Genomic DNA, 25,225 nt, shown 5'->3' on the forward strand with positions numbered 1-25,225 from the left:
GGGACTGTGGCTCATAACGAATCAGACCAAATGGAATTCTGCACTGCCTTCTTAAAAGATTCCGTACATTTTAATTCGCACATACACATATTCCTCTGACGTTTTGCCCAGCATACAACACACCGCTGGCGTGACCAGAAAAAGCTGCTCGGTTACATTGAGAATCGAGACAGCAGCAAAGACATCCGAGAGAAAAAATACTAAATAGACTCTTGCACCGTAAGTATTCGGAATTTATTAGATCCTTACGAGATAGCTAGCTAGGTAAAGTTAGGCAATTTTACCCCACAATTATTGTTCAAATGTTTCAAATTGATGCTGCCCTTAACATTGTATTCAATCGATTCAAGTTTGAAACAATCTTGCTACTTAAATACAGCCATCGCCCATCTGTTTAGCTGCTTCTCTGTAAAACCATTAGCTGCTAAAACGGTCCGATTTATGCATGTGACATCCATTCTATTAAAGGGAGTTTAAAAGCCCAAACGGGTGTATCCCATAGTTGACATATTCGCACATGTCTTATTTGTTTTATTTCTGCGTGTCTACATTAATCTACATGTCATGTGAAGCCTTCATCCGGGAACGCTCTTCCCTAAACATGTTGTATGGTCCTTTAACACACAGGACAAGTAGAGTGCGTAAGCGTAATGTCACGCATCGAATGTGTCAAGTCTGGCTTTGTTTGTACAGGGTTTGTTTTGCTTTAGCGCTAACAGAGCTTTGCTTTCCGTGCAGTAGGATAGGAACACCAATGGACGGAGTGGCCGTCGCATAGGCTGCTATTCTGTCTCGCCAGCTGTCATTCTATTAGGCCTACAGTAATAACTTCATCGAAATGTTCTTCTTATAAATAATTACTTAATTTAAAGACATTGGACCTTGACCTACCATGTTACATTTGTAGTTTGGCTCCTTGTTTTGTTATTATTCATTAATATATGTATTTATCCAGCCAGACTAGTTTGGTGTTCTCCAGCTTTAATGCATAATTATTTGTGCCTTCATATTTTTAAATCAGACAGTCCGTGTCATTAGACAGGATGTGTGCTGTAAATGTATGTTTTGAAAGTGTCAGATTGGCTACCAACATTCACAATCTTAGACCAGGCATAAACAACTGTCACCCAGACTGCACCTCACATAGGTTAGATTGTGTCTCATCATTTTTTTTAAAGAGTACCCTATGACATGTCTGACAAGCTGCATAGGCTTATGTCATCAGTGATGTAGTCAGTGCAGGGACTGTCATGATGCTCAGTGCCCCTTTAGGTAACTCTAGGCCTTATGGGAGTTTTATTTCAGCGGCAGCGCCATGTACTGTGTGTTGGCTCTAACCACAGATCTAGGACCAGATTACCCTACCCCCATTCACCATTAGGGGTTGGAAAATATCTGACCCGATCTGTGGTTAGGGGTGATCTGTGGTTAGGGGTGATTAGAGGCCAGAATGATGATGGTGGTTTGATGATAAAATAACAGGCAAAATGGCTGCAGAAAATCTCCTGAAATAGAACAACCCATTGGAGTGTTCTATCAGTCTGTTTTGTCTGGGTTCTGTTTGCATTCAGTCTGTGAGTTCTGAGTTGTTCCGTCTGTATTCTTTCTGCCTTGCGTCTGTGATGAGGTTGTGTGTGTTTGTTCATGGAGCTCTGGGACTGGATTCCATCTTGACTGATGGAGATGGAATCATGTCAGGCCTTGTGAAGGGCAGTACCTCTCCTCTCTCCTGCTTCAGTCTCTCTCCTACTACTGTAACCATTCTCATGATTTAGAAATGACTCCCTATAGCTTGTTTAGCAAAAAAATCGATGCATTCGCAACCATGGAGCAAAACAGATGGGGTTGGCTTTGAGTCAATGGATTGTTGACATGTAAACTTGTATTTTTATTGTCACATGCATAGTAAACAACAGGTGTAGACTAACAGTGAAATGCTTACGGGGCCTTCCCAACAATGCAGAATATGAAAAAATTGTGGCACAAGGAATAAATCCACAATGAGCAATGATGGCTTGGCTATATACATGGGGTACCAGTACCGAGCCGATGTGCAGGGGTACGAGGGATTCGAGGTAGATATGTACTTATAGGTAGGGGTAAAGTGACTTGTTAATAGGATAGATGATATGTGATGAGTGTGTGTTTGGCGACGGTGTGCCTGTGAGTGTGTATGTGTTGGAGTGTCTGTGTGGGTAGAGTCCAGCTTGTATGCATAGAGTCAAAAAGAGTTAGTGCATTATTTTCGTGACGTTGTCAGCTAACCTATCTGGCTGTAGATCAACTATTTTCCAGTTTCACATCTGATCAACCAATGCTAGATATTTGGTGAGATGAGGTTAATGTAATATGCTATGTAATACCAGGGTGTCGGTTAGATGAGGTTAATGTAATATGCTATGTAATACCAGGGTGTCGGTTAGATGAGGTTAATGTAATATGCTATGTAATACCAGGGTATTGTTAGATGAGGTTAATGTAATATGCTATGTAATACCAGGGTGTATGTTAGATGAGGTTAATGTAATATGCTATGTAATACCAGGGTGTTGTTAGATGAGGTTAATGTAATATGCTATGTAATACCAGGGTATTGTTAGATGAGGTTAATGTAATATGCTATGTAATACCAGGGTATTGTTAGATGAGGTTAATGTAATATGCTATGTAATACCAGGGTATTGTTAGATGAGGTTAATGTAATATGCTATGTAATACCAGGGTATTGTTAGATGAGGTTAATGTAATATGCTATGTAATACCAGGGTGTCGGTTAGATGAGGTTAATGTAATATGCTATGTAATACCAGGATATTGTTAGATGAGGTTAATGTAATATGCTATGTAATACCAGGGTATTGTTAGATGAGGTTAATGTAATATGCTATGTAATACCAGGGTATTGTTAGATGAGGTTAATGTAATATGCTATGTAATACCAGGGTGTTGTTAGATGAGGTTAATGTAATATGCTATGTAATACCAGGGTGTTGTTACATGAGGTTAATGTAATATGCTATGTAATACCAGGGTATTGTTAGATGAGGTTAATGTAATATGCTATGTAATACCAGGGTATTGTTAGATGAGGTTAATGTAATATGCTATGTAATACCAGGGTGTTGTTAGATGAGGTTAATGTAATATGCTATGTAATACCAGGGTGTTGTTAGATGAGGTTAATGTAATATGCTATGTAATACCAGGGTATTGTTAGATGAGGTTAATGTAATATGCTATGTAATACCAGGGTATTGTTAGATGAGGTTAATGTAATATGCTATGTAATACCAGGGTGTTGTTAGATGAGGTTAATGTAATATGCTATGTAATACCAGGATGTTGTTACATGAGGTTAATGTAATATGCTATGTAATACCAGGGTGTCGGTTAGATGAGGTTAGTTGATTTAATATGCCTATTGTAATACCAGGGTATCGGTTAGTTTATTTAATATGCCTATTGTAATACCAGGGTGTCGGTTAGTTTATTAATATGCCTATTGTGGTACCAGGGTGTCGGTTAGTTTATTTAATATGCCTATTGTAATACCAGGGTGTCGGTTAGTTTATTAATATGCCTATTGTGGTACCAGGGTGTTTAGTTTATTTAATATACCTATTGTAATACCAGGTGTAATTAATATGCCTATTGTAATACCAGGGTGTCGGTTAGATGAGGTTAGTTTATTTAATATGCCTATTGTAATACCAGGGTGTCGGTTAGATGAGGTTATTTATTAATATGCCTATTGTGGTACCAGGGTGTCGGTTAGTTTATTAATATACCTATTGTAATACCAGGGTGTCGGTTAGATGAGGTTATTTATTAATATGCCTATTGTAATACCAGGGTGTCGGTTAGTTTATTAATATACCTATTGTAATACCAGGGTGTCGGTTAGATGAGGTTAGTTTATTAATATGCCTATTGTAATACCAGGGTGTCGGTTAGATGAGGTTAGTTTATTAATATGCCTATTGTAATACCAGGGTGTCGGTTAGATGAGGTTAGTTTATTTAATATGCCTATTGTAATACCAGGGTGTCGGTTAGATGAGGTTAGTTTATTAATATGCCTATTGTGGTACCAGGGTGTCGGTTAGTTTATTAATATACCTATTGTAATACCAGGGTGTCGGTTAGATGAGGTTAGTTTATTAATATGCCTATTGTGGTACCAGGGTGTCGGTTAGTTTATTAATATACCTATTGTAATACCAGGGTGTCGGTTAGATGAGGTTAGTTTATTAATATGCCTATTGTAATACCAGGGTGTCGGTTAGATGAGGTTAATGTAATATGCTATTAATATATTGTTAGATGAGGTTAATGTAATATGCTATGTAATACCAGGGTATTGTTAGATGAGGTTAATGTAATATATTTACCAGGGTATTGTTAGATGAGGTTAATGTAATATTCTATGTAATACCAGGGTGTTGTTAGATGAGGTTAATGTTATTAAATACCAGGGTGTTACATGAGGTTAATGTAATATGCTATGTAATACCAGGGTATTGTTAGATGAGGTTAATGTAATATGCTATTGTAATACCAGGGTATTGTTAGATGAGGTTAATGTAATATTAATAATACCAGGGTGTTGTTAGATGAGGTTAATGTAATATGCTATGTAATACCAGGGTGTTGTTAGATGAGGTTAATGTAATATGCTATGTAATACCAGGGTATTGTTAGATGAGGTTAATGTAATATGCTATGTAATACCAGGGTGTTGTTACATGAGGTTAATGTAATATGCTATGTAATACCAGGGTGTTGTTACATGAGGTTAATGTAATATGCTATGTAATACCAGGGTGTTGTTACATGAGGTTAATGTAATATGCTATGTAATACCAGTATGTTGTTACATGAGGTTAATGTAATATGCTATGTAATACCAGGGTGTCGGTTAGATGAGGTTAGTTGATTTAATATGCCTATTGTAATACCAGGGTGTCGGTTAGTTTATTAATATGCCTATTGTGATACCAGGGTGTCGGTTAGTTTATTAATATGCCTATTGTGGTACCAGGGTGTCGGTTAGTTTATTTAATATGCCTATTGTAATACCAGGGTGTGTCCTATTGTGGTACCAGGTTAGTTTATTTAATATACCTATTGTAATACCAGGGTGTCGGTTAGTTTATTAATATGCCTATTGTAATACCAGGGTGTCGGTTAGATGAGGTTAGTTTATTTAATATGCCTATTGTAATACCAGGGTGTCGGTTAGATGAGGTTAGTTTATTAATATGCCTATTGTGGTACCAGGGTGTCGGTTAGTTTATTAATATACCTATTGTAATACCAGGGTGTCGGTTAGATGAGGTTAGTTTATTAATATACCTATTGTAATACCAGGGTGTCGGTTAGTTTATTTAATATACCTATTGTAATACCAGGGTGTCGGTTAGATGAGGTTAGTTTATTAATATGCCTATTGTAATACCAGGGTGTCGGTTAGATGAGGTTAGTTTATTAATATGCCTATTGTAATACCAGGGTGTCGGTTAGATGAGGTTAGTTTATTTAATATGCCTATTGTAATACCAGGGTGTCGGTTAGATGAGGTTAGTTTATTAATATGCCTATTGTGGTACCAGGGTGTCGGTTAGTTTATTAATATACCTATTGTAATACCAGGGTGTCGGTTAGATGAGGTTAGTTTATTAATATACCTATTGTGGTACCAGGGTGTCGGTTAGTTTATTAATATACCTATTGTAATACCAGGGTGTCGGTTAGATGAGGTTAGTTTATTAATATGCCTATTGTAATACCAGGGTGTCGGTTAGATGAGGTTAGTTTATTAATATGCCTATTGTAATACCAGGGTGTCGGTTAGATGAGGTTAGTTTATTTAATATGCCTATTGTAATACCAGGGTGTCGGTTAGATGAGGTTAGTTTATTAATATACCTATTGTAATACCAGGGTATCGGTTAGTTTATTTAATATGCCTATTGTAATACCAGGGTATCGGTTAGATGAGGTTAGTTTATTAATATACCTATTGTAATACCAGGGTATCGGTTAGTTTATTTAATATACCTATTGTAATACCAGGGTATCGGTTAGATGAGGTTAGTTTATTAATATACCTATTGTAATACCAGGGTATCGGTTAGATGAGGTTAGTTTATTAATATACCTATTGTAATACCAGGGTATCGGTTAGTTTATTTAATATGCCTATTGTAATACCAGGGTATCGGTTAGATGAGGTTAGTTTATTAATATACCTATTGTAATACCAGGGTATCGGTTAGTTTATTTAATATACCTATTGTAATACCAGGGTATCGGTTAGATGAGGTTAGTTTATTAATATACCTATTGTAATACCAGGGTATCGGTTAGATGAGGTTAGTTTATTAATATACCTATTGTAATACCAGGGTATCGGTTAGATGAGGTTAGTTTATTAATATACCTATTGTAATACCAGGGTATCGGTTAGTTTATTTAATATGCCTATTGTAATACCAGGGTATCGGTTAGATGAGGTTAGTTTATTAATATACCTATTGTAATACCAGGGTATCGGTTAGTTTATTTAATATACCTATTGTAATACCAGGGTATCGGTTAGATGAGGTTAGTTTATTTAATATGCCTATTGTAATACCAGGGTGTCGGTTAGATGAGGTTAGTTTATTAATATACCTATTGTAATACCAGGGTATCGGTTAGTTGATTTAATATGCCTATTGTAATACCAGGGTGTCGGTTAGTTTATTAATATGCCTATTGTGGTACCAGGGTGTCAGTTAGTTTATTTAATATGCCTATTGTAATACCAGGGTATCGGTTAGATGAGGTTAGTTTATTTAATATGCCTATTGTAGTACCAGGGTATCGGTTAGATGAGGTTAGTTTATTAATATGCCTATTGTAATACCAGGGTGTCGGTTAGTTTATTAATATGCCTATTGTAATACCAGGGTGTCGGTTAGATGAGGTTAGTTTATTTAATATGCCTATTGTAATACCAGGGTGTCGGTTAGATGAGGTTAGTTTATTTAATATGCCTATTGTAATACCAGGGTGTCGGTTAGATGAGGTTAGTTTATTTAATATGCCTATTGTAATACCAGGGTGTCGGTTAGATGAGGTTTAGTTTATTTAATATGCCTATTGTAGTACCAGGGTATCGGTTAGATGAAGTTAGTTTATTAATATGCCTATTGTAATACCAGGGTGTCGGTTAGTTTATTAATATGCCTATTGTGGTACCAGGGTGTCGGTTAGTTTATTTAATATGCCTATTGTAATACCAGGGTGTCGGTTAGTTTATTAATATGCCTATTGTAATACCAGGGTGTCGGTTAGTTTATTAATATGCCTATTGTAATACCAGGGTGTCGGTTAGTTTATTTAATATACCTATTGTAATACCAGGGTGTCGGTTAGTTTATTAATATGCCTATTGTAGTACCAGGGTGTCGGTTAGTTTATTTAATATGCCTATTGTAGTACCAGGGTGTCGGTTAGATGAGGTTAGTTTATTAATATGCCTATTGTTATACCAGGGTGTCGGTTAGTTTATTAATATACCTATTGTAATACCAGGGTGTCGGTTAGATGAGGTTAGTTTATTTAATATGCCTATTGTAATACCAGGGTGTCGGTTAGTTTATTAATATACCTATTGTAATACCAGGGTGTCGGTTAGTTTATTAATATGCCTATTGTAATACCAGGGTGTCGGTTAGTTTATTAATATGCCTATTGTAGTACCAGGGTATCGGTTAGTTTATTAATATACCTATTGTAATACCAGGGTGTCGGTTAGTTTATTAATATGCCTATTGTAGTACCAGGGTATCGGTTAGTTTATTAATATACCTATTGTAATACCAGGGTGTCGGTTAGTTTATTAATATGCCTATTGTAATACCAGGGTGTCGGTTAGTTTATTAATATACCTATTGTAATACCAGGGTGTCGGTTAGTTTATTTAATATGCCTATTGTAATACCAGGGTGTCGGTTAGTTTATTAATATACCTATTGTAATACCAGGGTGTCGGTTAGTTTATTAATATACCTGTTGTAATACCAGGGTGTCGGTTAGTTTATTTAATATGCCTATTGTAATACCAGGGTATCGGTGAGTTTATTAATATACCTATTGTAATACCAGGGTGTCGGTTAGTTTATTAATATGCCTATTGTAATACCAGGGTGTCGGTTAGATGAGGTTAGTTTATTTAATATGCCTATTGTAATACCAGGGTGTCGGTTAGATGAGGTTAGTTTATTTAATATACCTATTATAATACCAGGGTGTCAGTTAGATGAGGTTAGTTTATTTAATATACCTATTGTAATACCAGGGTGTCAGTTAGATGAGGTTAGTTTATTTAATATACCTATTGTAATACCAGGGTGTCGGTTAGTTTATTAATATGCCTATTGTAATACCAGGGTGTCAGTTAGATGAGGTTAGTTTATTTAATATACCTATTGTAATACCAGGGTGTCAGTTAGATGAGGTTAGTTTATTTAATATACCTATTGTAATACCAGGGTGTCAGTTAGATGAGGTTAGTTTATTTAATATACCTATTGTAATACCAGGGTGTCGGTTAGTTTATTAATATGCCTATTGTAATACCAGGGTGTCAGTTAGATGAGGTTAGTTTATTTAATATACCTATTGTAATACCAGGGTGTCAGTTAGATGAGGTTAGTTTATTTAATATACCTATTGTAATACCAGGGTGTCAGTTAGATGAGGTTAGTTTATTTAATATACCTATTGTAATACCAGGGTGTCGGTTAGTTTATTAATATGCCTATTGTAATACCAGGGTATCGGTTAGATGAGGTTAGTTTATTAATATGCCTATTGTAATAACAGGGTGTCGGTTAGTTTATTTAATATACCTATTGTAATACCAGGGTGTCAGTTAGATGAGGTTAGTTTATTAATATGCCTATTGTAATACCAGGGTGTCGGTTAGTTTATTTAATATGCCTATTGTAATACCAGGGTGTCAGTTAGATGAGGTTAGTTTATTTAATATGCCTATTGTAATAGCAGGGTGTCGGTTAGATGAGGTTAGTTTATTTAATATACCTATTGTAATACCAGGGTGTCAGTTAGATGAGGTTAGTTTATTAATATGCCTATTGTAATACCAGGGTGTCGGTTAGATGAGGTTAGTTTATTAATATGCCTATTGTAATACCAGGGTGTCGGTTAGTTTATTAATATGCCTATTGTAATAGCAGGGTGTCGGTTAGATGAGGTTAGTTTATTTAATATACCTATTGTAATACCAGGGTGTCAGTTAGATGAGGTTAGTTTATTAATATGCCTATTGTAATACCAGGGTGTCGGTTAGATGAGGTTATTTATTAATATGCCTATTGTAATACCAGGGTGTCGGTTAGATGAGGTTAGTTTATTAATATGCCTATTGTAATAGCAGGGTGTCAGTTAGATGAGGTTAGTTTATTTAATATACCTATTGTAATACCAGGGTGTCAGTTAGATGAGGTTAGTTTATTAATATGCCTATTGTAATACCAGGGTGTCAGTTAGATGAGGTTAGTTTATTTAATATGCCTATTGTAATACCAGGGTGTCAGTTAGTTTATTAATATGCCTATTGTAATACCAGGGTGTCGGTTAGTTTATTAATATGCCTATTGTAATACCAGGGTGTCGTTAGTTTATTAATATGCCTATTGTAGTACCAGGGTATCGGTTAGTTTATTAATATACCTATTGTAATACCAGGGTGTCAGTTAGTTTATTTAATATGCCTATTGTTACCAGTTTCGGTTATTTATTAATATACCTATTGTAATACCAGGGTGTCGGTTAGTTTATTAATATGCCTATTGTAATACCAGGGTGTCGGTTAGTTTATTAATATACCTATTGTAATACCAGGGTGTCGGTTAGTTTATTTAATATGCCTATTGTAATACCAGGGTGTCGGTTAGTTTATTAATATACCTATTGTAATACCAGGGTGTCGGTTAGTTTATTAATATACCTATTGTAATACCAGGGTGTCGGTTAGTTTATTTAATATGCCTATTGTAATACCAGGGTGTCGGTTAGATGAGGTTAGTTTATTTAATATGCCTATTGTAATACCAGGGTGTCGGTTAGATGAGGTTAGTTTATTTAATATACCTATTGTAATACCAGGGTGTCGGTTAGATGAGGTTAGTTTATTTAATATACCTATTATAATACCAGGGTGTCAGTTAGATGAGGTTAGTTTATTTAATATACCTATTGTAATACCAGGGTGTCAGTTAGATGAGGTTAGTTTATTTAATATACCTATTGTAATACCAGGGTGTCGGTTAGTTTATTAATATGCCTATTGTAATACCAGGGTGTCAGTTAGATGAGGTTAGTTTATTTAATATACCTATTGTAATACCAGGGTGTCAGTTAGATGAGGTTAGTTTATTTAATATACCTATTGTAATACCAGGGTGTCGGTTAGTTTATTAATATGCCTATTGTAATACCAGGGTGTCAGTTAGATGAGGTTAGTTTATTAATATACCTATTGTAATACGAGGGTATCGGTTAGATGAGGTTAGTTTATTAATATGCCTATTGTAATAACAGGGTGTCGGTTAGTTTATTTAATATACCTATTGTAATACCAGGGTGTCAGTTAGATGAGGTTAGTTTATTAATATGCCTATTGTAATACCAGGGTGTCGGTTCGATGAGGTTAGTTTATTTAATATGCCTATTGTAATAGCAGGGTGTCGGTTAGTTTATTAATATGCCTATTGTAATACCAGGGTGTCGGTTAGTTTATTAATATGCCTATTGTAATACCAGGGTGTCGGTTAGTTTATTAATATGCCTATTGTAATACCAGGGTGTCGGTTAGATGAGGTTAGTTTATTTAATATACCTATTGTAATACCAGGGTGTCGGTTCGATGAGGTTAGTTTATTAATATGCCTATTGTAATACCAGGGTGTCAGTTAGATGAGGTTAGTTTATTAATATGCCTATTGTAATACCAGGGTGTCGGTTAGTTTATTAATATGCCTATTGTAATACCAGGGTGTCGGTTAGTTTATTAATATGCCTATTGTAATACCAGGGTGTCAGTTAGATGAGGTTAGTTTATTAATATGCCTATTGTAATACCAGGGTGTCGGTTAGTTTATTAATATGCCTATTGTAATACCAGGGTGTCGGTTAGATGAGGTTAGTTTATTTAATATACCTATTGTAATACCAGGGTGTCGGTTAGATGAGGTTAGTTTATTTAATATGCCTATTGTAATACCAGGGTGTCAGTTAGATGAGGTTAGTTTATTTAATATGCCTATTGTAATACCAGGGTGTCGGTTAGATGAGGTTAGTTTATTTAATATGCCTATTGTAATACCAGGGTGTCGGTTAGATGAGGTTAGTTTATTAATATGCCTATTGTAATACCAGGGTGTCGGTTAGATGAGGTTAGTTTATTTAATATGCCTATTGTAATACCAGGGTGTCAGTTAGATGAGGTTAGTTTATTTAATATGCCTATTGTAATACCAGGGTGTCGGTTAGATGAGGTTAGTTTATTAATATGCCTATTGTAATACCAGGGTGTCGGTTAGATGAGGTTAGTTTATTTAATATACCTATTGTAATACCAGGGTGTCAGTTAGATGAGGTTAGTTTATTAATATGCCTATTGTAATACCAGGGTGTCGGTTAGATGAGGTTAGTTTATTAATATGCCTATTGTAATACCAGGGTGTCGGTTAGATGAGGTTAGTTTATTTAATATGCCTATTGTAATACCAGGGTGTCGATGAGGTTAGTTTATTAATATGCCTATTGTAATACCAGGGTGTCGGTTAGTTTATTAATATGCCTATTGTAATACCAGGGTGTCGGTTAGATGAGGTTAGTTTATTTAATATGCCTATTGTAATACCAGGGTGTCAGTTAGATGAGGTTAGTTTATTAATATGCCTATTGTAATACCAGGGTGTCGGTTAGTTTATTAATATGCCTATTGTAATACCAGGGTGTCGGTTAGATGAGGTTAGTTTATTTAATATGCCTATTGTAATACCAGGGTGTCAGTTAGATGAGGTTAGTTTATTTAATATGCCTATTGTAATACCAGGGTGTCGGTTAGATGAGGTTAGTTTATTTAATATGCCTATTGTAATACCAGGGTGTCGGTTAGTTTATTAATATGCCTATTGTAATACCAGGGTGTCGGTTAGATGAGGTTAGTTTATTAATATGCCTATTGTAATACCAGGGTGTCGGTTAGTTTATTTAATATACCTATTGTAATACCAGGGTGTCAGTTAGATGAGGTTAGTTTATTTAATATGCCTATTGTAATAGCAGGGTGTCGGTTAGTTTATTAATATGCCTATTGTAATACCAGGGTGTCGGTTCGATGAGGTTAGTTTATTTAATATGCCTATTGTAATAGCAGGGTGTCGGTTAGTTTATTAATATGCCTATTGTAATACCAGGGTGTCGGTTAGTTTATTAATATGCCTATTGTAATACCAGGGTGTCGGTTAGTTTATTAATATGCCTATTGTAATACCAGGGTGTCGGTTAGATGAGGTTAGTTTATTTAATATACCTATTGTAATACCAGGGTGTCGGTTCGATGAGGTTAGTTTATTAATATGCCTATTGTAATACCAGGGTGTCAGTTAGATGAGGTTAGTTTATTAATATGCCTATTGTAATACCAGGGTGTCGGTTAGTTTATTAATATGCCTATTGTAATACCAGGGTATCGGTTAGTTTATTTAATATGCCTATTGTAATACCAGGGTGTCAGTTAGATGAGGTTAGTTTATTAATATGCCTATTGTAATACCAGGGTGTCGGTTAGTTTATTAATATGCCTATTGTAATACCAGGGTGTCGGTTAGATGAGGTTAGTTTATTTAATATACCTATTGTAATACCAGGGTGTCGGTTAGATGAGGTTAGTTTATTTAATATGCCTATTGTAATACCAGGGTGTCAGTTAGATGAGGTTAGTTTATTTAATATGCCTATTGTAATACCAGGGTGTCGGTTAGATGAGGTTAGTTTATTAATATGCCTATTGTAATACCAGGGTATCGGTTAGATGAGGTTAGTTTATTTAATATGCCTATTGTAATAGCAGGGTGTCGGTTAGATGAGGTTAGTTTATTTAATATGCCTATTTTAATACCAGGGTGACAGTTAGATGAGGTTAGTTTATTTAATATGCCTATTGTAATACCAGGGTGTCGGTTAGATGAGGTTAGTTTATTAATATGCCTATTGTAATACCAGGGTGTCGGTTAGATGAGGTTAGTTTATTTAATATGCCTATTGTAATACCAGGGTGTCAGTTAGATGAGGTTAGTTTATTAATATGCCTATTGTAATACCAGGGTGTCGGTTAGATGAGGTTAGTTTATTAATATGCCTATTGTAATACCAGGGTGTCGGTTAGATGAGGTTAGTTTATTAATATGCCTATTGTAATACCAGGGTGTCGGTTAGTTTATTAATATGCCTATTGTAATACCAGGGTGTCGGTTAGTTTATTAATATGCCTATTGTAATACCAGGGTATCGGTTAGATGAGGTTAGTTTATTTAATATGCCTATTGTAATACCAGGGTGTCAGTTAGATGAGGTTAGTTTATTTAATATGCCTATTGTAATACCAGGGTGTCGGTTAGTTTATTAATATGCCTATTGTAATACCAGGGTATCGGTTAGATGAGGTTAGTTTATTTAATATGCCTATTGTAATACCAGGGTGTCAGTTAGATGAGGTTAGTTTATTTAATATGCCTATTGTAATACCAGGGTGTCGGTTAGTTTATTAATATGCCTATTGTAATACCAGGGTGTCGGTTAGTTTATTAATATGCCTATTGTAATACCAGGGTGTCGGTTAGATGAGGTTAGTTTATTTAATATACCTATTTTAATACCAGGGTGTCGGTTAGTTTATTAATATGCCTATTGTAATACCAGGGTGTCGGTTAGATGAGGTTAGTTTATTAATATGCCTATTGTAATACCAGGGTGTCGGTTAGTTTATTAATATGCCTATTGTAATACCAGGGTGTCGGTTAGATGAGGTTAGTTTATTAATATGCCTATTGTAATACCAGGGTGTCGGTTAGATGAGGTTAGTTTATTAATATGCCTATTGTAATACCAGGGTGTCGGTTAGATGAGGTTAGTTTATTAATATGCCTATTGTAATACCAGGGTGTCGGTTAGTTTATTAATATGCCTATTGTAATACCAGGGTGTCGGTTAGATGAGGTTAGTTTATTAATATGCCTATTGTAATACCAGGGTGTCGGTTAGATGAGGTTAGTTTATTAATATGCCTATTGTAATACCAGGGTGTCGGTTAGATGAGGTTAGTTTATTAATATGCCTATTGTAATACCAGGGTGTCGGTTAGTTTATTAATATGCCTATTGTAATACCAGGGTGTCGGTTAGATGAGGTTAGTTTATTAATATGCCTATTGTAATACCAGGGTGTCGGTTAGATGAGGTTAGTTTATTAATATGCCTATTGTAATACCAGGGTGTCGGTTAGATGAGGTTTAGTTTATTTAATATGCCTATTGTAATACCAGGGTATCGGTTAGATGAGGTTAGTTTATTAATATGCCTATTGTAATACCAGGGTGTCGGTTAGATGAGGTTAGTTTATTTAATATGCCTATTGTAGTACCAGGGTGTTGGTTAGATGAGGTAAGTTTATTTAATTGTCATACCAGGGTGTCTGTTAGCACTGGGCGATATTGGCAAAAATCCATATCAAGCTAAATTCATTGAATTATCACGATAACAATACATTTAACAATACGTTTATAACATTTAATGTGTACGACAGTTATTATTTTTTATTACCCTTAAAATTACTACAACTACTTTGAATGTTGTAGCTATCATTTGTCCTATAAACAATAACCCATATTAACAAACGTATATAATTTTCATAATTCACATTTCTCTAGTAGGACCCTATATGTTATTTATATAATGACCGATATCAGCAAAATTTTCACGATAAGTGGTCAGTGTCGATCATTTTCAGTTTATCGTCCCAGCTCTGGTGTCAGTACAGGACAACAACCTTACTGTTCTAGGCCCATGACAAGAAATACAACCACTCCCTTTAGGAAAGGCTAAAAGCATTCCTCCTTATTTTTACAAATATATATTTAACCTTTATTTAGCTAGGCGAGTCAGTGAAGAACAAATTCTTATTTACAATGACGGCCTACCAAAAGGCCTCCTGCGGGCACAGGGGCTGGGATTAAAAATAAATCAAATATAAATATAGGACAAAACACACATCCAGGGAAAATCAGTTTATTTGTAAAATATTACATACTGTACACCCCTAGTCTGTTACTAGATGTCCGATAATGAACCCAAGTCTGTGAATTGTGTTCAACTGGGCCTAGGCTACATCCAGGATCCTTGGTTTCATCCAATCGCTCCTCATATCCGTAGGCTTCGTGGTATGTTTATAAAGTAGGCTAGCAGCCTTTTATTTCCTGGTTGAGCATGTTGTGGCGTGTCTGAATCAGGATTATCCCTTCCATTATGGACTCATGCAGTTGCCTGTCCAGGGACATTTAGCCTCATTCTTGTTTAATTCTGATTGATGGGTTGTTATTAAAGTTGCATTAATCAAATCAAATGTTATTTATCACATGCTTCGTAAACAACAGGTGTAACAGTGAAATGCTTACTTACGGGTCCTTTTCCAACAAAACAGAGACAAAGATACTACTTATACTGTGTTTACCTCACAGCTTCATGGGAAATGCAGTTTTCTGAACAGGTCTGGGTGGGGAGAGCGGGGTTGGGTAGAGAGGGGGCTCCTTTCTTGCTTGTAGTCAGTGAGTGGGATAGGAAAATTATTTTCTTGGGTTCACTGTCCTGCGTTGTGCACTGGGGCTTTTTCAGGGGTGACTGCAAGCATACCAAACATCCAGATAGAAATGGATAGTGTAGAACAGACATTCTCTTGCATGAAGAAAACAGGAATAGGGAATCCCATCTGCTCTACATGATGTGCAAGGCTGTGAGCGATGCAGTCCACTGACTAGTCTCCTGCTGTGGACTGTGATCAAAGTGACAAGCTCCTGGCATCAGTCTGTCTGTTCTGTTCTGGGAGGAATGGAGGTAATACCGTCACGCTCAGCACTAAGGATTAACAGTCACAAGTTATACTCACCCCCACCCTCTCCCTCACACTCTCTTGCTCTCTCTCTCTAAGAGTTTGTTTCAGCAGCTAGGTTATCCTTCATGTTGGCGTCAAACACTCCATGACAATAATGTTGTAAGATTCTTGCTAGAATGTAAACTGTGTTAGAACGCTAGGTGCCAGCATGGCGAACCATTGGAGTCCTAAATCTCAAACGGAGTTGTCCTAACTTTACACTGGCCATGAGTAGGCTATCTCAGTATCTCGGACGCACATTGTTGAGACATCCTCTTGAGTGATGAAACGCACACACCTATTATCTGTCGTCTGGCTGCCTTTGTTTTGTTGTCATGACAACCATGCTGAATGCAGTGAGGTGTGCAGAGTGTAGTCTGACTCAGCGTAAGCGGGTATTGCTTATGCCCTTTCATAAATCACTGCGAGATCCCAGGGGGAAGACTGCACTCTTCTTTCTGTGGTTGTATCTCAATACAATTGCCTTCTTCTCCTTGTCTCCTCTCCTCCATCACTACTAATGTTCTTCAGTTCTGGTCTGGGACACCCTCAGGGGGTGCAGGCTTTTGTTTGTTTATTTCACATCAATGTAGATAAACGAGAGAAGATTAGAAGATACTTCAGACTATTGAGATGCACCCCATGTCAAGTAAGGGGAGAAATGCCTGTGGTACACTGTTCTATGGTATAATTAAGCAATAAGGCTTGAGGGGGTATGGTATATACCACGGCTAAAAGCTATTCTTATGCAAAACGCAATGTGGAGTGCCTGGATTACAACCCTTAGCCTTGGTTTATTGATCATATACCACAAACCTCCGAGGTGCCTTATTGCTATTATAAACTGGATACCAACATAATTAGAGCAGTAAAAATATGTTTTGTCATACCCGTGATATACCACAGTTTTCAGCATTCGGGTCTTGAACCACCCAGTTTATAATGTGTGATATACACTGAGTGTACAAAACATTAAGAACACCTTCCTAATATTGGCTTGCACCTCAGTTCTTCGGGGCAATTCTTCGGGGCACTCTGCAAGGTGTCGAAAGCTTTCCATAGGGATGCTGGACCATGTTGACTCCAATGCTTCCCACAGTTGTGTCAAGTTAGCTGGATGTCCTTTGTGTGGTGGAATATTGTTGAAACACACAGGAAACTGTTGTGTGGAAAAACCCGGCAGCGTTGCAGTTCTTGACACAAACCACTGTGCCTGGCACCTACTACCATACCCTGTTCAAAGGCACTTCAATCTTTTGTCTTTCCCATTCACCCTCTGAATGGGAAACACAGACAATCTGTCTCAATTGTCCCAAGGCTTAAAAATCCTTCCTGTCTCGTCCCCTTCATCTATATTGATTGAAGTGGATTTAACAAGTGGCATCAATAAGGGATCAACACACTCTTGTCATTCTCTCAACCAGCTTCACGAGGTAGTCACCTGGAATGCATTTCAATTAACACGTGTGCCTTGTTAAAAGCTAATTTGTGGAATTTCTTAATGTGTTTGAGCCAATCAGTTGTGTTGTAACAAGGTAGGGTGGGTATACAGAAGATAGATAAAAGACCAAGTCCATATTATGGCAAGAACAGCTCAAATAAGCAACGAGAAACGACAGTCAGTCATTACTTTAAGACATGAAGGTCAGTAAATTCGGAACATTTCAAGAACTTTGAATGTTTCTTCAAGTACAGTTGCATAAACCATCAAGCGCTATGATGAAACTGGCTCTAATGAGGACCGCCACAGGAAAGGAAGACCCACAGTTACCTCTGCTGCAGAGGACAATTTCATTAGAGTTAACTACCATTCAGATTGCAGCCCAAATAAATGCTTCAGAGTTCAAGTAGCAGACACATCTCAATATCAACTGTTCAGAGGAGACTGCGTGAATCAGGCCTTTATGGTTGGATTTCTGCAAAGAAACCACTGGTAAAGGACACCAATAAGAGACTTGCTTGGACCAAGAAACACGAGCAATGGAAATTAGACCAGTGGAAATCTTTCCTTTGGTCGGAGTCCGAATTTTGAGATTTTTGGTTCCAACCGCTCTGACTTTGTGAGGCGCACAGTAGGTGAACGGATGATCTCCGCATGTGTGGCTCCCACCATGAATCATGGAGGAGATGGTGTGGGGGTGCTTTTCTGGTGACACTTAACAAGCATGTCTACAACAGCAATCTGCAGCAATATGCCATCCCATCTGGTTTGCACTTAGTGGGACTATCATTTGTTTTTCACAATGACCCAACACACCTCCAGGCTGTGTAAGAGATATTTGACCAAGAAGGAGAATGATGGAGTGCTGCATCAGATGACCTGGCCTCCATAATCACCTGACCTCAACCCAATTGAGATGGTTTCGGATGAGTTGGACTGCAGTGGTATTTTGGGATTTCATTAGCATCCCCATTAGCTGTTGCAAAACCAGCAGCTAATGTTCCTGGGGGCCACACAACTTGAAACATGACATAATACAGAACATTAATAGACAAGAACAGCTCAAGGACAGAACTACTTTAAAAAAAAAGAAGGCCGTAGCCTTCATAACAATGCATACACAAACTATCTAGGTCAAATAGGGGAGAGGTGTTGTGCTGTGAGGTGTTGCTTTGTCTATTTTTTTCTTAAGCGGGTTTGCTGTTTATATGAGCATTATGAGATGGCATGGAGTTCCATGCAATAATGGCTATATATAATACTGTAAGTTTTCTTGGATTTGGGGACAGTGAAAAGACCCCTGGTGGCATGTCTGGTGGGATAAGTGTGTGTCAGAGCTTGTGTAAATTAACTATGCAAACAATTTGGGATTTTCAAAAAAAAAAGGGCCTAGAGAGCTGCCCTGCGGTACACCACACTTTACATGTTTGACATTAGAGAAGCTTCCATTAAAGACAAGCCTTGTTTTATATTAGATTGCCATATTGTGGATTTAGAGGTTGAAAGCTGAGCTGAGGTGCAACAACAGTTTATGGTCAATAATATCAAAGGCAGCACTGAAATCTAACAGTACAGCTCCCACAATCTTCATATTATCATTTGTCAGTGCAGTACATGTTGAGTTTCCTTCTCTATAAGCATGCTGAAAGTCTGTTGTTATTTTGTTTACAGAGAAATAGCATAGTTTTTGGTCAAACACCATTTTTTCCCAACAGTTTGCTAAGAGCTGGCAGCAAGCTTATAGGTCTGCTCTTTGAACAAGAAAAGACCGCTTTACCACTGTTGGGTAGCGGAATTATCTTGTTTCCCTCCAGGCCTGAGAACGGAGACTTTCCTCTAGGCTCAGATTAAAGATGTGACAGATAGGAGTGGCTATAGAGTCTGCTATACCATCCTCAGTAGCTTTCCATCGAAGTTGTCAATGCCATGAGGTTTGTCATTATTGATCAATAAAAAATGTTTTTGCCTCTCCCACACTAACTTTACAAAATTCAAACTTCCAATGCTTTTCTTTCATTATTTGTTTTTATTATGTATGAATATGATGACTCACTGTTCGTTGTTGGCATTTCCTACCTAAGTTTGCTCACTTTGCCAATGAAGTAATGATTAAAAATAATTGGCTAAATTAAATGGTTTTGTGATGACTAAGCCATCTGATTCGATGAAAGATGGAGTTGAATTTGTCTTTCTGCCCATACATTCATTTAGTTATTCCATCATTCTTTATATTTTTGATCTTGACTTCATAATACAGTTTCTTCTTCTTTTTGTTGAGTTTAGTCACATTTCTTCATTTGCAGTAAGTCAACCAGTCAGATGTGCAGCCAGTCTTATTAGCCCCTCCTTTTGCACCATCTCGTTCAACCATAGGGTTTTTCAATTCCTCATCATACCATGGAGCCTTAAGTCAGTTTCTTAACAGGTGTGTGTTTATCAATAATTGGAACATCATCCACATAAGTCACAGCTAAATCTCTTATACACTATTTTAGGCCCAGCTGTTGGAACTTTGGCTTTCCTGGATATAGCCACTATATTGTGATCACTGCATTCAATGGGTACACTTGTTCCCGTGGTGTTTGTAAACATGGAATAGCCTTCGTTCCTCAGAACAAGTATAGACTGATGAGCTCCAGAAGACAATTATTTGATTCTAGCCATTTTGAGCCTGTAATCGAACTCCAGATACTCACCTAGTCTAAAGAAGGCCAGTTTTATTGCTTCTTTAATCAGAACAACAGTTTTCAGCTGTGCTAACATAATTGCAAAATGGTTTTCTAATGATCAATTAGCCTATTAAAATGATAAACTTGGATTGGTTAACACAACATGCTATTGAAACACAGGAGTGATGGTTGCTGATAATGGGCCTCTGTACGCCTATGTAGATATTCCATTAAATATCAGCAGTTTCCAGCTACAATAGTCATTTACAACATTAACAATGTCTACACTCTATTTCTGATCAATTTTATGTTATTTTAATGGACAAAAAATGTGCTCTCTTTCAAAACAAGGACATTTCTAAGTGACCCCAAACTTTTGAACGGCAGTGTGTGTGTATGTATTCTCCCGAAGGATTCTCAGATCAAAACCGTGTCCTATCCTATCTGAGGAAATGAGAAGCATCATATCTTCCAATACATTTTTTCTGAATTGGGACTTTTAAATAAATTATCTGCCTCTGATAGTTATTTTTTTTTAGCATGAAAAAACAGAGTTTCAATCCGACGGACGGTATAAATAAGCAATAAGGCCCGAGGGGGTGTGGTATACGGCCAATATACCAGGGCTAAAGGCATGACGCAACAGGGATACAGACCTTAGCTGTGGTATACTGGCCATATCACAAACCACTGAGGTGCCTTATTGCTATTATAAACTGGTTACCAACGTAATTAGAGCAGTAAAAATAAATGTTTTGTCCTACCCTGGGTATACGGTCTGCTATACCGCGGCTGTGAGCCAATCAGCATTCAGGGCTCAAACCACCCAGTTGTGTAATTTATATGTTATCGATAGATAGGGTATAATGTGTGTGTTTTTAAGGCTGCCAGGAGAGGCCCAGCCACCATGCCGCTGTTCGGTAAATCCCACAAGAATCCCGCCGACATCGTCCGGACTCTGAAGGAGAACATGGCCATCCTGGTCAAACAAGACAAGAAAACAGAAAAGGTGTGGCGCATCTTCATAACATGAGTCCTTACACCACGAATCCTCACTAAACAAATCCTTACAACACAAGTCCTTATAATAGTCCTCACCACACAAACCAGTACTTCCCTTAGAAAAGGCCCACAAGCAGGTGTTGTGTAACATTGCTGTTGGGGCCTCTGTGTACCTCTTCTATTTGATCCGATCAGTCAGTTGGTGTGGTTATTATTACGGTGCGCCTCTAGCTGCCACTGGGCTGTGAAAGTAGCATCGCTGCCTGGCCGTTCCTTCATTGACACCCAGCTGTAAAGGCCCTCTCCACCATGGGACTGTTAGAGAGGGGCTGTCCAGGCAGAACTCCCAGTAACCTGGCTCTTGGCTGGAACTGCTTCAGCTCTAACCACGCTGCTTCCACACACAGCCAGGCTATAGTGATCTCAATACAGTCCACTCCTGTCATATGCAATGCTGTGATATCCAGAGAAAGTCAATAATAATATGTCTTATGATTGAGCCTGAGGCTGAGACACAAGTGTATACAGAGCTGTACCTCCATAGGTAGTCAATTAAATGTCTCCCTCTTGTGGGCAACTCAAGTATAATACCATGGCAGTTTTTTAAAATAAACAGCATAACATTATTAGCAGCAATACTGTTAGAAGTACATATTGTGCCTGTGTGTCTAACTGGTGTCCCTGTCCCAGGCATCAGAGGAGGTGTCTAAGTGTCTTGTGGCCATGAAGGAGATACTATATGGGACCGGTGACAAGGAGCCTCACACAGAGACTGTGGCCCAGTTGGCCCAGGAGCTCTACAACAGCGGCCTGCTCATCTCCCTGGTGGAAAACCTGCAGGTCATTGACTTTGAGGTGAGACTGAGCCAAAGCCGGACCATCAGGGTCGTGTTCATTAGACACCAAATGGAAGAAAACAGTCTGAAACAAGGAGGCTTTCGTTTTTAAACGTTTTCCATTCCATGTCCCCAGGGGAAGAAGGACGTGTGTCAGATCTTCAACAACATCCTGCGGAGGCAGATCGGCACCCGCAGCCCCACTGTCGAGTACTTCTGCTCTCACCAAGAGGTGCTGTTTGTGCTGCAAAAAGGGTGAGTTTCTCACACACACACACACACACACACACACTCACACTCTCTCCATGTACCACAGCTGACCACAGCCATTGGTATGATCCTCAGTGACGTCTGCATGTGTCCCTCTGCAGGTATGAAACCCCTGGGTCTGCGCTGAACTGTGGCATCATGTTGAGGGAGTGTATCAGACACGAGCCACTGGCCAAGCTGGTTCTCCACTCAGAACACTTCCAGGACTTCTTCAATTACGTAGAGATGGAGACCTTCGACATCGCCTCAGACGCTTTCGCCACCTTCAAGGTCAGATTACACAAGATTTGAAAGCATCTTTGGGTCCTGGAAAAACCTTGTATTAAACCCATATTAATAAGACTAGGATGGTCCAAGATGATATGCTAATCTTTACATTACTGTTGTATCTGTCCATGCCCATTTGTTTGAGAGTTGACAAAATGTATAGATCAGAAATGATTCGATGCAGCAGATGATATGCAATATTCAATGTTTGTTTTTGTGGGAATTAAAGTGCGCACGTTTCCTCCCCCATTCACAGGACCTGCTCACAAGACACAAGGTCCTGGTAGCTGAATATCTAGAACAGAATTATGATGCCGTAAGTATATGTTCAACATTCTGCTGCCCTGGGAGCAGTTACTTTTTTTCAGATGGACTTCATGGAAAGAAAATGCTTTTTGTTGTTACACCCTCTGCCCTCTTGACAGAATTCGTGAAGGAATGGGTGAATGCAATTACGACGTCACACACTCGTACTCTCATTTCCATTTACCAGATGAATACACTGAAGTGCGTGTGTGCCGATAAACAAAACATGTTGATTGATGACCCATGCTCTACAATGAATGAGTGCATTTATACCACCCTTGACACACTAGCCACATACACTCCAGGCATCTGTGGTCACTGGCTTTCCCCGCATACATAAGACCACCTTGTGTGTTGGTTGTAGTGTGGGGCTCAGGGAAGACCCCAGGGGAGAGCAGACAGTCCGGCTGGAGGCTGCTCGGGTTACAGGCCAGACACTACCCTACACTGGGCCGCACTAGTTTACAGAAGGCTGCTTTCATGCTTATCACACGCGCACACACACACACACACACTGGCCCAAACAGCACCCCTGATAAGGGTCCTTTCAGACCTGACTGAGAGATGTTAGAGAATATATCAACTTCAACAGACATTCCATCCCATTTAACTATCTGAAACACCTATTTAATTCTATGAACATTTTCTTTTTATTGTGAATTTATTTTGAGCCACTTTTGACTGTTGAGATACAGCCACCCCTCAGCCTGTTCCTTTATATCGTTGCAGATCTTTGACCAGTATGAGAAGTTATTACACTCTGATAACTATGTGACAAAGAGACAGTCATTAAAGGTGTGTTCTATTATTCACATTTTACATGGATTATTTATAGACTAAAACTTTTGCATGCTATTATGGTGTTGATTATCTTGCTTCGTAGTAAATATTTGCATACTCTGGTCTTTGTGTGTTTATGTAGTTGTTGGGAGAGCTTCTGTTGGACAGGCATAACTTCACAGTGATGACCCGGTACATCAGCAAGCCTGAGAACCTGAAGCTGATGATGAACCTACTGAGGGACAAGAGCCCTAACATACAATTTGAGGCCTTCCACGTCTTCAAGGTAGGAAACAAAAGCTGTTCCCTGAGCCGTTCATATACAAAGTCTGGCAAACTGGCATCCATGTTGGCCCCAAACATTCCATGTTATTACCATTGGGTTCTTACTAGAATGTAATTGCCGATATCAATGTAATGTACAGAGCTGACAGGCTGACCCCTCCACCCAGGTGTTTGTGGCGAACCCCAACAAGACGCAGCCCATCATAGACATCCTGCTGAAGAACCAGCCCAAACTCATCGACTTCCTTAGCAACTTCCAGAAGGACCGCATGGACGACGAGCAATTCAACGACGAGAAGACCTACCTAATCAAACAGATCCGAGACCTAAAGAAACCCGCCTCTTAAAACCTTACCCCCATTCGTCCCCAAAACCCTTCCCCTTAGCTATGACCTTTACCCTAACCTTTACTTTTTGTCGACAAAAATACATTGACAATAATGATTCAATTTCTTAATATCGAAGACATTGTGTCTTTTTCTTGGTTCCTTAAACTTTGCAGAGAATAGTTCGTAGTCACAGATTTTTTTTCATTGTTTTTACTTTTAAATTAACCCTTTTCTTATTAGTGTGTAGTGTTCCAAAACGGGAAGGGGATTTCCTCTCTTGGGGGGAACCAATGGTTAGAGACCTCTAGGTGATTGGCTGAGTGAGCTGTGGAGACCACTGGTCATCACTTTAATTGTGCAAATATTTTTCTGCAAATGTTCTCTTTTCATTGCCACTTGCAGCACGAGCCAGCTAGATAGTTCTGACTTCTTTCTAATACTCTCCTAATCTCACCACAGTACAACTGAAGTATCCAGAATCATAGAAGGAATTGCTATTTCTCTATTAGAGGATCGAAATGGTATTCTCAAACGTTCCGTAGAACTCCTCTTCAGACTCACATTCCCTGCTAGTCTTACTCCTGAGGTTGTACTTCCACTATTTACACTTATGTTTCAACACTGTAGTAGGTCCTCTGACATGACAACTCTACATTTGATCTTACAAGGAACATATTAGATGTCTGGTGATCAGCAGGACCATTCTTTTACTGCTAACCTTCGTATAGAATATGACTTATCAATAGTTTTGATAATTGATTCTCCACAGATGGCTGGTAGCACTTATAATATATATAATATATGCCATTTTGATTTT

At 38.0% G+C, this 25,225-nt stretch overlaps 1 protein-coding gene across 1 annotated transcript; it reads left to right on the forward strand.

The window, feature by feature from the left end:
* LOC118372379 (calcium-binding protein 39-like) lies at nucleotides 1–25,212 on the forward strand. Its single transcript, XM_052499535.1, has 9 exons — nucleotides 1–219; nucleotides 21,217–21,342; nucleotides 22,026–22,190; nucleotides 22,308–22,426; nucleotides 22,543–22,711; nucleotides 22,965–23,024; nucleotides 23,744–23,809; nucleotides 23,937–24,080; nucleotides 24,247–25,212. Exons 2-9 carry the CDS (start codon nucleotides 21,241–21,243, stop codon nucleotides 24,424–24,426), a joined length of 1,005 nt encoding a protein of 334 aa, XP_052355495.1. The 5' UTR covers nucleotides 1–219; nucleotides 21,217–21,240; the 3' UTR covers nucleotides 24,427–25,212.
* Nucleotides 25,213–25,225: the final 13 nt, after the last annotated feature.

This window comes from Oncorhynchus keta, chromosome 37 (genome assembly GCF_023373465.1).
Source record: "Oncorhynchus keta strain PuntledgeMale-10-30-2019 chromosome 37, Oket_V2, whole genome shotgun sequence".
Classification (NCBI taxonomy): Eukaryota; Metazoa; Chordata; class Actinopteri; order Salmoniformes; family Salmonidae; genus Oncorhynchus; species Oncorhynchus keta.